Source organism: Electrophorus electricus, chromosome 14 (assembly GCF_041902795.1).
Source record: "Electrophorus electricus isolate QZ-2024a chromosome 14, ASM4190279v1, whole genome shotgun sequence".
In the NCBI taxonomy this organism is placed as follows: domain Eukaryota; kingdom Metazoa; phylum Chordata; class Actinopteri; order Gymnotiformes; family Gymnotidae; genus Electrophorus; species Electrophorus electricus.
Genome location: NC_137510.1, coordinates 4,786,961 through 4,800,318, shown reverse-complemented (window position 1 = coordinate 4,800,318; position 13,358 = coordinate 4,786,961). Strand labels below are relative to the sequence as shown.

At 46.1% G+C, this 13,358-nt stretch overlaps 1 protein-coding gene across 14 annotated transcripts in view; it reads left to right on the top strand.

The window, feature by feature from the left end:
* The window catches only part of LOC113587060 (protein MTSS 1-like), a 45,284-nt gene that overhangs the window by 17,962 nt on the left and 13,964 nt on the right, over nt 1-13,358 (top strand). For 8 of the 14 annotated variants that reach the window (XM_081695870.1, XM_081695867.1, XM_035530709.2 and 5 more), the window contains exons 4-7: nt 8,905-8,989; nt 10,207-10,298; nt 10,665-10,739; nt 12,251-12,262. In XM_081695870.1, coding sequence (XP_081551996.1) covers nt 8,905-8,989; nt 10,207-10,298; nt 10,665-10,739; nt 12,251-12,262 — 264 coding nt within the window. The remainder of the gene's footprint in view (nt 1-8,904; nt 8,990-10,206; nt 10,299-10,664; nt 10,740-12,250; nt 12,263-13,358) is intronic. The other 6 variants (XM_081695871.1, XM_081695869.1, XM_081695873.1 and 3 more) reach the window with 1 other exon arrangement.

Genomic DNA, 13,358 nt, shown 5'->3' with positions numbered 1-13,358 from the left:
GTGATGTAAGGTGTTTACCCTCATCCTCGTGATGTGCATGCATGTGATATGAATGTTATATGAATGGTTGCAGAATGTGTCACCAATGAAGATGCAGCAGGTGCCTTCTATAAGGAACGAACTTGCCTATTTGGGAAAAGACACCACATGTGCTACAAGGTCACCCCCAAAACAAAGTCAGTCCATAAAAATTATCATTCAGAAAACTAAGCCATAGCTTTTCACATCGGGGAGGGTACTATAACAGGTCCTATAATAATTCTGAACCAGGATGCCCACCAGCTCTTCCTAACTGGATCACTGTCACAGACATGCACCACGAACCAAAAATGTCTTTGGCTCTTGGTTTTCACCAGTCCTGTCTCAGTCCAAGCTTTTATCAACCTTGGCCCTGAGTACTGTCGGCTTTGCGCCCGCATGACATCTCTGATGGCGCGCAATGCGGCACGTGTGCTGTGCAACACGCAGTTTGGATGCTTTGAAGCCTGACCACTGGGTTTGATTGTATCAAAGTCTGATTCACCATTTACGTCACATTCTCCATTGTGTTTAAAAGTGGTACCCTCGTAAGAATCGCAGAGCTGCAGTCGCTCTCAAAGTCTCGATTATAGCATTTGCGCCTTATTTACAAGGAGCTCAAGTGCCTTTTTGTCAAGCCGCCACCCCATTATTTGCGTTTCAGGCTGTCTCAGAAATCCTTCGAGGAATTAAACAATTTTCTCAAGTTAAGCTATACACAATGCCCCTCTTTCATTGCTTACACATGAAGACATGCTGGCAAACAGCCTGTTGCCTTTCTCGGAGCAGCTAGCGCCCCCACAGCCCAGTAGCTGTCACTGCGGTTGCTTTGCTCCCTGACATATCCGGCCCAGGTGCGTTTCTGTCCCTCAGCCACCACCTGTCTGGCCTGCTTCTTGTGTGTGGTGAAGCTGTTAGATGAAGTAGTGCGGTCAGAAAAGAGAGGCTAATTAAAGAGCATATCTGGACCGTCCTTATGCCTGGCCCTGCCCCTGCCTTTGTACAGGGTCTGCTTCGTGGGCTCATCACCGCGGAGATGATGAGCATGAGCTGATCACGTGGCATCTATGTTGGCCTGAGGTGGCTTCTGAATATGCGTTTGCTGGTGTGTTGAGTCTCAGGGCGCAGACCGATCTGTCACTTGGCAGACACACATCGTTCAATGTCCTGCTAAAGGCTAAGAATATAATAATGTGTTCCTCTGTAACTGGAACTATATGTCTTATTATCCAGATTGCTCACCTAAGTGGGGCTGTAGCTATTTTTGATTTAGACAGTTGATTTGAGTTTCTCAGACTCTATCACAGATCATACTAGGCTGCCTTCCAATGGCTTGTCTCTTATTTAATTTAAGATGAATTTAATTTCTGTTGTAAAGCCATTTTCTCTAAGGCCTTACATTTATGGTCTGTTCTACATTATACTCTTTTTCACATACTAATTCTCCATTAAGGCATCATAGTAAAAGCAAAGAACGGGTCACGTAAGGCAGTGCCACGCAGGCCAGCATTGAAGGCAGTCTCCCTACACCCAGCCCAGGTCTGGCTTCTTCCTGGCTCTGGTATCCAGTGTGGCAGACTTCATGTCCCGAGGTGTCTCAGCATCTCGGCGCTGCTTCAGGGCCAGGGGGCCGGCCTAGCAGGGGCAGTCCTCATTGAGTGACACCCCCCCACTTGGGTTGCATCCCTGTGGTCTCCGCCTTTCACTCTATGTCTCTGAATTATATGTCTGAGAACCTTTATTTTTGGGGGGTTTTTTTAATTAATTTTTTGTCCTCTGGGATTAGTGTCCACTGGGTACACTAATAAATATAAAATGTCATTGTCCCTTTAAAGAGGGCTGTAGCCTAGACAGCTGTACAATTTGATTTGAACTAAACCCCATTTTTATTTTATCCTTATCTCGCCAGTCCACAATTTATTACTGCGCATGTTTACCTCCAGCATGAACGTTTTGGAAACAAAACCCTTCACATTGATAAGGGTCTGCACAGTGCGTCTCACTTAGTCAGCCCATCGGTGTTCTTACCGTACCAAGTACACCCCTGGTTTCCCGTCGACAGCAAGCCCATAGAAGACTTTGTCTGCCTCACACCTGATCCTGGCCTCGGCTTGCGGTGATGACCGGAAGCTCTGCAACTTTGAGCTTTCATACAGCTTTTACGGCAACGCTGAGGTGGCAATCAGTCCTGCCTCAGTGCCTCTTATTAGCAACATGATAGCCATTCTTGCTCAAATAACAAGGTTGTTATCTAGGAGTTTGTGTCAGGGGTGAGGGCTGGCATGGGTTGGGAGGGGGATTGCAGTGGGCCTTGGTGGAAAACATCTGGCAGCTAACCCCTGGGATACCTGAAACAGTAGTCTGTACCACAAACCCATTCTACAGATTAGCCAACCCCAGAAGGAAAAAAAAGAGTTCCGAGTTCCCTGTCAGGTCATTTTTGCCTTCATCTTTGTAATAAGGTTGATAACATTTGATATAAAGAATATGATGATTTTGATTTTCTTTCCCCTTTTTTCCTTCTGCGGTTCAGCCTACATTTCTAATGCTACACTGTTATTTTAGTGATTCTGTCTGGTCTACTTTGAAACTGCTGGCTTATCAGTTCATGCTTGTATTTCCAAAACACTTCTGGGACTCTGTAATCCCCCCCAAAACGGTTATCCACCTCTGAACAAACAGTCCTGACAACAGTGACTCCTGACAGCCTCTTGTTGAGGTGGGGAGAAAATGGTCAAAAGTTCTGTACCTCCAGGGATAGAAAGCGCGCGCGTGCGTGTGCGTGTGCGTGTGCGTGTGTGTGTGTGTGTGTGTGTGTGTGTGAGAGAATTTAAAGCCACATTATGACAAGATGACATTAAAGCTATATGACTAAGCCTTTATTCCCAGTTCCAACTGCTTAGATACCTAATCCTTAATTATCGTAGTTGGAAAATTAAACTGTTTAAATGACAAGTGCATGTTGACTTAATTGATCTGTATCCAAGGGGGTGTGGACTACACTCATGTGTCTTGCACTTTTATCTCCAGAGCTTCTTTCATATTACTGTAATACGGGCAAGGTCACAGGCTTTGGTACACAGGCTTTTCTGTTCATGTCTTTGGTCTTGTGTAGATGTGCGCAGTTGCCTGCTGCCGTTTAAGCAGTGGACTGTAGAGGCATACCTGTCTTGCAGAGAGGTGTGTGTGTGTGTAACTGGTGAAGACTGGAAAGGATATGGGCCAATCCCTACTTGAAGTCAGAGTGGTTCTTGGTGTTGCAGTATCATAGGCTCAAATAAGGAAGAGCAACATTGTTATTATGCTGTTATGTCTTATCACTTGTGCAGTATTAGAATGGAGGTCTGATAAAGGAACTGTCCTTCTCCTTGCTGTTACTGCAGTACTCATGACCCATATATGGAGGCTAGTCACAGAGAGCATGATCGATCTGCTTGGCAACAGCATGTCCTGCACTATGGCTGATTGGTGGAAAGTATGGATGTACTCCACCAGTCAGAGGTTTTGGGGAAAAGTTGTTTTTTCATTGACTGCTTAATTGAATATTTAATGAACTTTGGGGGTTTCATTTTAAATATATAAAAGTCCACCGGAATCTAGTCCAGTAATCAATAACAGGTTTGTCCCGTCCTAACTTTGACTGTTATGAAAGGGTTACTGTTCACTAGAGGCTGCACAGAGAACCCCTGTCTAAAAACACAGAACTTCAGCTAGTAGATTATTAAAACACGAAGAATACCACGATTCAAACGTGTTTTGCATGGGTTGAAGGCATGTTTCAACTGCAGTCCCTCACAGACACTGTTTGTGCTGGCATCTGTGTTCTCTCTTCCAGAACAGTCCTCCTCACTGTGAGGAGACAGACTGCTGTCATATCGCCTGCTGTGTGGGCCTGAACTGACTCGATGATGCAATCGTGTGCTGGGTTAAAGAGACACAGATTCCCGTCTACATTACAGCCTGGCTTGGCTGTCTGCCATTCTTCAGTGTGGTTTTAGGAAATCAGAGTCTATTTTAAATTATATATTTAAAAAGAAAAAAAGTCATTTTGTCCTGTATGTTTTGTGGAACACTGTGGCATGGTTCTCAAAGCTGGTGTAGAAGAGGCAGGCAGGATAACCCCACCATCCTGGTTAGGAGCCATGAATCTTATGAGCTGTGAATAATCACCAGAAGTCCACACTGGTGGCCCTCTTGCTATGTGCATACCAGTGAAAGCTAAACAATTGTGTCTCATGCTCATTTTGGGTGTATGTGCCAATCCCAGCATTAACGTCCGGACCGAGAGGCCAGTGACTGCTGGACTTTACCATTTTCATTGGTCACAGGTAGTCATATATTTCATAGAAGATTTATTTTGGCATTTGACCCTCTCCTCCCATCTTTTTAGGCTGCCTCTGTCTCTGTTTGCTGTGTCTGAGCTGTAAGAGATGGTCTGGGGTCAGATTCTTGCCTACCCATAGTCTCATCTCTGCTACGTCCCCGAGCCATGGGCCAGCGACATGGCTCCATGACTCCCTACCCTCGAGTGCCCGTCCACTGGCTGAAGCCTCCTTGTTGTATGACCTTTTGCCCTTCAGTGGCAACCCCCACCCCCTCTGTCCTTTACGCTCATGTTGGCAGGGATGTATGGCATGCCATTAGCTCTCCCTGGACCCGACCTGATAAACGCACCATCGGTGACCTGTCTCGCACCCACCCGGCCTGGCTGTCTTACAGGTCAGAGCGCCCCCCTCAGTGACCTGCCAGGGTGGGGAGCCAGGACACCTCCGCTTTGTTTAAAGCCTGTCTTTGTTGTAATGTCTCTTACTGCCCATTTACTTGTCATGTGACTGCAGCTGCTCATGCCAAGTACTGCTGCCTCTGTCCTGTGTACCGCTGGGTCATCCATGTCGTAGGTGAACCTTAAAGGCGTGCTGGTCCGGTGTCGGATGCAGAGTAGAGAAGAGGCAGGTGCGGATTGTGAGAAGAATGCCGGAGTCCTTTGGGAAATGAGCAACATGAGGTGCTTTTTGGCTTGGTCCTGGACGGCATGAGGAGGAAAACCCGTAGTGGCGTTTTGCACTGTGACCATACCCATACGAAGTGGTGACATTAAAGAGGACAAGGCATGGATAAGAGCAGGCAGGTAGGCATAGTGAGGGAGGCATGATGGGGAGAGAGACAGACAGGTAGGCAGGGTGAGGGGAACACGATCAGAGAGACTGGTGGGCAGAGGCATGGTGCTGAGCTGATCGGGCAGTCTGGTATGGGCGTGGCAGCTTGAGTCTGCAGGGCTAAATATAGCCACCAGGCTCGCGCCGGTCACTCAGAAGCAGCACTCTTTAATCTATGCTGAGACTAGGCCTGAGCGAGGCAAGCATGAGATCACCAGATCCGTTAGCACGGCCCTCTCCAGAGCAGCCGGTGCGTCGAGTCCACCCCCTCTCTTTGGCACAGATGACCACGTGGACTTTGGAAAGTGGATGGGGGGGGTACACCCTTCATCTCCACAGTAACCAGCAAGCATGTCAAGAGGGGGATGAGCGAGTCGGCCTCCTGCCAGTTTCATGTTTGGGCCTCCAGTGCACAAGTCATTAAAAGGCCCAATTAAAACCATAATTTTCCATCGACTGCAGAAGTATATGTTGGATTCCTTCTTCCTTAAGGGAACAAGGAAACATGCTTTTTTTTTTTTTTTTTTTTAACCTCCCATGTTGTTTTTGCCAGTGAACATGGAGGCAACAGATGTCTTCACTGCTGATATACGATGCGTTGTGATGGTTTGTGGCTGTGTTGGACAGCGAGGGCCTCAGAGAGAATCAACTTGACCTTCGTTGATGGAAAAGAACAAACCAGGCATTAAAGGCCCAGTAGTCTGTTCGAGGATTTATTGTCTGTTCCCCTGCCCCTGAATGGCAGAAATGCCACATGACAAAGACCGTTATTGGCCCATAGTATCTTACAGCTCTAGATTGAAATGCCATAATTAATTTGAGACCTGTTACCTCTAATAGGTTATTAATATCTTAATTGCTAGTAGTAATATTGACTAGTAATAATGTCACCCGCTGCCTATACGCCTTGCGTGTGCATTGTCTCCCAGTTGCCTTGGCGATGGTGCTTCTGCTGTGACTTGCTTTCCCCATGGGCCTCAACTCTGAGATGCTGCCCGGAACAAGACCTGCTTGCATGTAATAGAAAACCGCCCCTCTTTGGCCAGGGATTAAAGGAACCAGAGATTTAGCCAAACCTAATCTCTGGGATTAAAATAGGACAGCCCAGCCCTCTGATCTACTGCGGACCACCTCTGAGGACAATTGTTGGCACTCCGACCGTGTTCCCTTTGTTTCATATTCACTGAGGAAACTTGGAGTCACTAATATCGTCTCTCGCCCACATGCCCCATTTAAGAGCCCCGGTGAATCCTGAAGGCTTGTTCAAACAAGCTTTGCGTAGACAAGAAGTCATCCCTCTCTAACGGGATGAGCAAGGGAGGCAGAGCGCGAGGGAGTTCTGGATGTTTGAGGTTAGAATAGCCCTCTTTGAGCCGCTGGGTTTCAGAAGGCCTTGAATACGGACACCACTGCGCCTTTGGAATTAGAACAAGAGGTGCCCTGTGTCTCGGACAGCTCGGAGCAGGAGCTGTTTGCTTAAGGGTGGTGTGCTTCATGAAAAGCACTGACATTCTGGACAGTCGTGTTTCCTGTTGCTATTCCCCCTGCTGACTGGATTTTGAACTGAGTTTCTTTTAGGCTGCAAACCAATATAAGGGCTACAGATGGTGGGCTTGTTTTTTCTGCATCACAGTCCCCGTTTCTGCAGTGGTGAGAGGAAAGCACATCAGGACTGTGTCTCACCTCTCTGTTGCACAAATTGTTGCCGGTGCTAAAAGGACAAATCTGTCAATGGAAATGCCCACCATTGCATACGTGTGTACACTCACGCAGGTACACACGCATGCATGCACAGAGCCACATGCGTGCGCACATGCACGAAGTTCTGTTTTGAAGGAAGAGCTTGTCATTGTAGGGTGTGGGATAGAGTGAAATTTGTGCTTGAGGGCTCATGAGAATGACTTCTGGGATGAATTCCAGATCAGAAAATCCCTCACTTGCTTCTGAAATCTGATCTGGAATGCGTGAACAGGGGTTTTCTTTTTTTTTTCTTTTTTTTTTTTTTCTTTTTTTAAATGGCATGTTGTCGAATGATCATGTGCAATGGTTTCCAGGTCACTGCTGATGTTTAGCCACAGTTATTTGGAAAAATAGAATGTGTTGTGAAGATTATAAACAGTCAGTTGTTTTCTTTTTACATTGTGGGTAATGAGTTGCTCTGGATCTGTAGCGTATGGGGGGGTGTTAAATGAACCTCTCCATCTTCCACAAATGGCACTACAAAAGCAGTTAGTCGCTCCTAGACGAGGTTAAAAGTCACCTCCAGCAGTGCAATGCTTTCATTCCCTGTGGCAGGTGGGCGGAGGCGGGTGGTGATGGACGGGGGGTGCCCGGCCAACAGGGACCCTTCCCACTGCGAGCTTTCAGACTGGCCTGCTGGCTCCAAGATGGGGGCCCGTCAGTGTTACCGCCCTCTGTCTGAGGGCCCCCTCCTTCGGAGCGTCTCAAGGCCTAGACTTGGCCCTCTATGCCTGGGGCACACCTCACTGTCACCCCCCTGGTCCTGGTTCTCAGGCTTGTCATCTTCTCCTAGACTGATCTATGATCAATTTTATGGACTTTCTATTTCTATTAAAATGAGTCCTAAATGAAATGAGTCCTAAAGGTCCAGCACTCCTTGACAGTGATGGTTTAAGCGTGGATCACCTGATCTCATTGTATCTTGGTAATATGTTTTTTTTTTAAACCTTCTGAAGATATCACTGGCATCGTGAAAAGCATGTTGTAATTGTGCAGTAAATAAAACACAGCCAGTAATATCATATACACAGAACTGCATATTAATTAACAGCAGCGAAGAACAGCTCTGCACCACAGATGGCCTTATACAGCAACACAGCTGTATGGCTATGAGATCAGGTGGCTTTTAACAAGCAGGCATAATGGTTTAATTCAAGCAAAATAAATTATTTGATTAAAATGAGACAAATCAAAATTGTTTAGCTGATTCTGATTGAGTATCCAGTCTGTTTAAAATGATGTTTAAGCCATTTAATTTTTAGTTCTCCACTTACAGTCTAAGCCTATCTTGAAATTGGCTGTATACAGAATGACTGGCTGTACACAGAATGACGTGGCAGGCTTGTGGTTGGACGTATTGAATGCATCAGACACATTCTGATTGGCTCCTGAAAATGCAATGCATAATCCCATGGAAACAGCTCATTTACCTTTCTCACCATTGTGTTCACATTCCTGTTAAAACTACCAGTGGATATATATGCTTAGGCATTACAGAGCCTGTAAGTAGGGTTTAGGAGTGCATTAAAGGGGCAGGCATTGTGGACACTTGCACTGCAGGAAGGCCCTGTAACCCCAGTAACACACACACACACACACACACACACACACACACACACACACACACACACACACACACACACACTCTCTCTCTCCTCCCTCTCTCTCTGTCTCTCTCTCTCCCTCTGCTTAGTCCAAAGATGACCTCATAGTCTTGCACTGGTGGGCTTGCAGGGAGGTGTCAGTCACCCATGTCCTTGCCTGTCCCTGCCTTTCCGCTCTCTAGCCTCAGTGTGATTGTTTGGGACACTTGTGTCAATCTTGCCAAAATGCTGCAAAGTCTTAGCATTTTGTCAGATACCTCTTCCGTCGTGAGCATCTGTGTCAAACGGATGCTTTAGTATCTGAGCCTAGTTTGGTCAGGCCAGCACGTGTGGCTGACTCAGCTGATCTCTGACCTTTGCTCTTTCCCTCCCTCTTCCCGTTGCAGGTGGCACCAGAGACATCGGTTCCGCTCTCACCCGGATGTGCATGAGGCACCGAAGCATCGAAGCCAAGCTGCGTCACTTCTCAATGTAAACAGGCCACACGCACAGTCTCATCCCTCAACTGCCAACAGCCGCAAAAAAAACAAAACAAAAAAAACTCCTTTAGCCTTTGAGAGGAGCGCGTTTGTGTGGGACAGGGCCCCGCCCTGAGTCGAGAGTGTTCAGCGCACATTCAGACGTTTACACAAGCACAAAGAATTACATGGTTTGCCAACAGTCTTCCATCACCCAGCAAATGGATTTACCAGGCTATGAAAACAAGTTCACCTTCACAGTGTGATCTCACTGTTTGGCATTTGGTGATATGGTTTACTGTTACAATTGCAGCATGGCTATGCCTAAAGTTAGTAAATTGAATGCCTCCTGATGTTCTGAATAATCTGCTCCCCCTTCCTTGTTAATGCATTTATGCCTGATCTGTTACACGAAACACATTAAACCCTTGGGTAGCCTTTAGAGTGGATGGATTTTTGCCAAATGCTGGGTGTTTGAACTATGGATGAGGCTTAAAAAAAAAAAAAAAAAAAAAACAACCCAGACTTCCATAGGTCATAATTACTGGACATCATTTTGTCATTTGAATTTCCAAAAAAAAAAAGACTTCCTAAAACATTTTTATACAGCCCTCACAGTGGATTAAAACGCGTTTTATCTGAACTGCGAGGGCAGAACCAGTCACTGACCCTGCCCAGTTTCTGCCCTGGCTCCGCCCCAGCATTCCACACTCCGCCCAGGTTCCGCCCCGGCAGTTCTAATTTGGGCAGACACTTTGTGGAGAAGCTCGGCTGTGCCATAAATCGGCAGCTGGCGGGCCAGGTTGGCGGGTTCCCGAGCGCTGCAGCTGACTGCAGGACTAAATTTAACACGCTCCTTCTCAGCTGCAAGCCATGAGAAACGGATAGAAGGAGAGAACGATTAACTCAACCCAAGGCAAACAAACCTCTTTGTAGAGCACGTAATGTCATTAAGCACAGTTTCCATCCTGTGGAATAAATTTGCTGCAAATCATTAATAAAAAGTTGATGTGTGGTAGAAATGAATTGCTGCAGTTTCTGGTGTATAAATTATACTTTTTTTTTTTTAACTTTTTTTTTTTACACATAACCAGTTTATAGATCAATATGTACTTTGCCTAAAAGCCTCCAAACCTTACCAAAAAAAGTATTTTTTACACTAATGGACATGCAGATGTCACAGCTCAAAGTCTGATGGCTGCATTCTCTTGCCTTCCTGCTGCGTTTCAGGGCATTCGTCGACTGCCTGATCAGCCCTCTGCAGGAACAGCTGGAGGACTGGAAAAGAGGTGCCAACACGCTGGATAAGGACCATGCCAAAGGTACGGCATGCGGCCCACCAGGGCATGCGCACATATATAATATTACACACACACACACACACACACACACACACACTATGTATGTGTGTGTGTGTATATATGTGTATGTATGTATGTATGTGTGTGTGTGTGTGTGTGTGTGTGTGTGTGTGTGTGTGTGTGTGTGTGTATATATGTGTTTGTATGTATATATGTATGTGTGTGTGTGTGTGTGTGTGTGTGTGTGTGTGTATACACACATATATATACATATGTATAAAATATACATGTATGTGTGTGTGTGTGTGTGTGTGTGTGTGTGTGTGTATGTATCACACACTATATGGTTTGTGTATTTTGAGGAGATATTTTGTCTTGTCTCTGTAGAGTATAAGAAGGCCAGACAAGAGATCAAGAAGAAATCCTCTGACACATTAAAGCTGCAGAAGAAAGCCAAGAAAGGTGAGGCCTTCCTGTCTGCATCACTTCCTGCACAGGGGAGAGAGGCGCGAGCAGTGATGAGTGGGCAGACCAGCGTCACGCAAGATAGCAAATCTGGACTTGCCATGCTTATGAAACAACAACTGTCACATCCTCTGAGCTGCACCCGTTTCCCACGCCAGCAAAAATCCATGCAACGCTGCTTTTGAGAGATGAAAAATCATACAGCTGCTTACTGCCAGTTTTAACGATGACATGGCGCGCAGCCATTAGACTGTTGTGTAAGATTATGTAGAGAACTGGAGAGAAGACTTCAGTGTTTATAGAAGTATGAGAGAAGGCACGGTTCTGGTTCCTGGGTGGAGATAGCTGGAGGGTAATACAGTGGCACTGATCAGCACATATCATATCCTTTCTGGCAGCAGATTCTGGATCCCTCCATTTCATCCAGTTTCCCTCACCCTGCATACATGCACCTGCACGGTCATTCAGTGTCCAAGTACAAGGCTGATTAATAAGTTGTGCAGGGTTGTACTCATCAAAACCTTTTGTACTCTTGCCTCTAGTGGCGGGGGGGTCAGTCAGTGTAAAAACATCTGGCTTGATTTGCTCCAGATGTTCATTTTTCTTCGCTATTTAACAGTTTTTGAGGCAAGTTGTGCTCTGTTACATCGCTGTCTGAATGATACCTGAAGGAAATTAAACGAAACAAGTATTTTCCCCTTTAAAACCAAACACTTTTGGCATGCTGATCCCATGAGTATTCTTTCAGCACCCGAGTAGATAACTCCACCCCCACTCTGCCCTAAATGCACAACGACTGCAATTGTGGCGTTGTTTGGATCCTCCACCAACATGTTTTTCTAGACTGCAATGCTTTTTGTGCACACAGTAAAGTTCAGGATACTTAGTCTGAGCCAGCCATTCAAGGGATCTACAACCATCTGTAAGTAGAGCTCCAGCACTGTCAGGATATTGCATGGTGACTTTACAGTACCTTTACAGCCTTTGCATTAATGGAAAAGATGGTAGAGGTATGTTTGTGCAGTTGTGGTTGGTCTTCTATCTGTTGGCATCTGTGTCCAGGGCTCTCACATGGAGACTTGGATGTCCTGACCTCTGACCCTGTACACTGACAAATGCATATTAAAAATAATTAATAATTGGTAAATGCACAATGTACATGCATGTAAGCGCATGAGAGAAAGTGTAAAATGAAACAATGATAATGGCTGGTCATATCTCTTGAATCCGCATTAGGTTCTCATTTCTCAGATGTTTTGTAACATGAGGAACATTTAAAAGTAGAAGAACTTTCTAACCCTGCTCTCTGACTGGCTCACTAAGACTCTGCGCTTTTGGAACACCAGAGCCCAGGGTTCTGGTTCTGGTGACCTGGGTTATACCCATCCTCCAGAGGAGCACAGCGTAAGCTATCACTGGTTCTGATGGCCAAGCTGACAGGGTTATTTCCTCTTTTCCGCTTGCGGCCTGTGGCGCTCTGCACCGTGCCGTGCACCTGTCCTGAGCAGCTGACGCCCTGGGTAAGTGTGTCTGTCTGTGCCTGATGCACTGTGTGTGGTCCCCTGAGACGCAGTCAGGCGCCGCCATGATCACCCCCCTGCTGTATGTCTGCTCAGTCCTGTAGTCCGGTTTGCTTCCTTCGCTTAATAATTTGGTATCTGTTCGCCTTGCTTTGTTACACAGAGGCCATGTGGCCAAAACTGAGTGTGTGTAAGTAATACTGAAGGAAGTGTCTCTTATTAGCTGTAATCCCTTCTGCCACCTCAGAGACAGTGCTGCTCTAATGAAGAAGCTCTGCTTTGGTGAATGTAGCCTAATAAAGCAAATTTTAAACAAGTGTGTCAGCTGCAGTTTTGAAGGAATTGTGTGTTAATGCCTTTCAGCATTGGTGGTTTTTAATTATATTTTATGGTTTTTGTGACTTGGCTTAAATACAAAGTGACCTTTGTCAGTCGTGTGTGTGTGTGTGTGTGTGTGTGTGTGTGTGTGTGTGTGTGTGTGTGTGTGTGTGTGTGTGTGTGTGTGAGAAAAATGTTGGAGAGGAGAATGTGAATATCGCACACCATTGTAACTCCCCGAGACTCCCTTCTCAGCCGTGTGTGTGATGTGCCTGACAGTTTGCTCGTGACCCTCCTTAAAGTGCTTCTCTGACCCTGAGGGTCAGAGTGGAGGAGAACTGCAACCACAGGAATTGTAAATCACTCCTCATGTGAGTGAAGACCGCCGAGGATAATTTCAGAAAAGCATACTCTGAAAGAGGGCATGTTGCATTCTGGGCATAATACACACACACGCGCGCGCACAGACACAAGAGCAGGGAAAATAATCACCCGAACAACCTTTGTAATGAGCCTTATTGTAATTCCATGGGCAATAAATCTCATGTCATGACCCTTAATTGGGACATTAAGTGTTGTGAACACAAGATCAGAGTCTGTGGCCTGAACTCTGGCTGGCTGAAATTCAGTCTGCACTCTTTGGCCCGCATTTCCCAACCTGTGGAATCTGGACTACATTTCCCAACATGTGGAATCTGGACTTTTGTTTCTCAACTCAACTTCTCTACCTTCAGAAAATCCATCATCCGCCTGTGAGGGGCCGGTCCTCTCACTTACT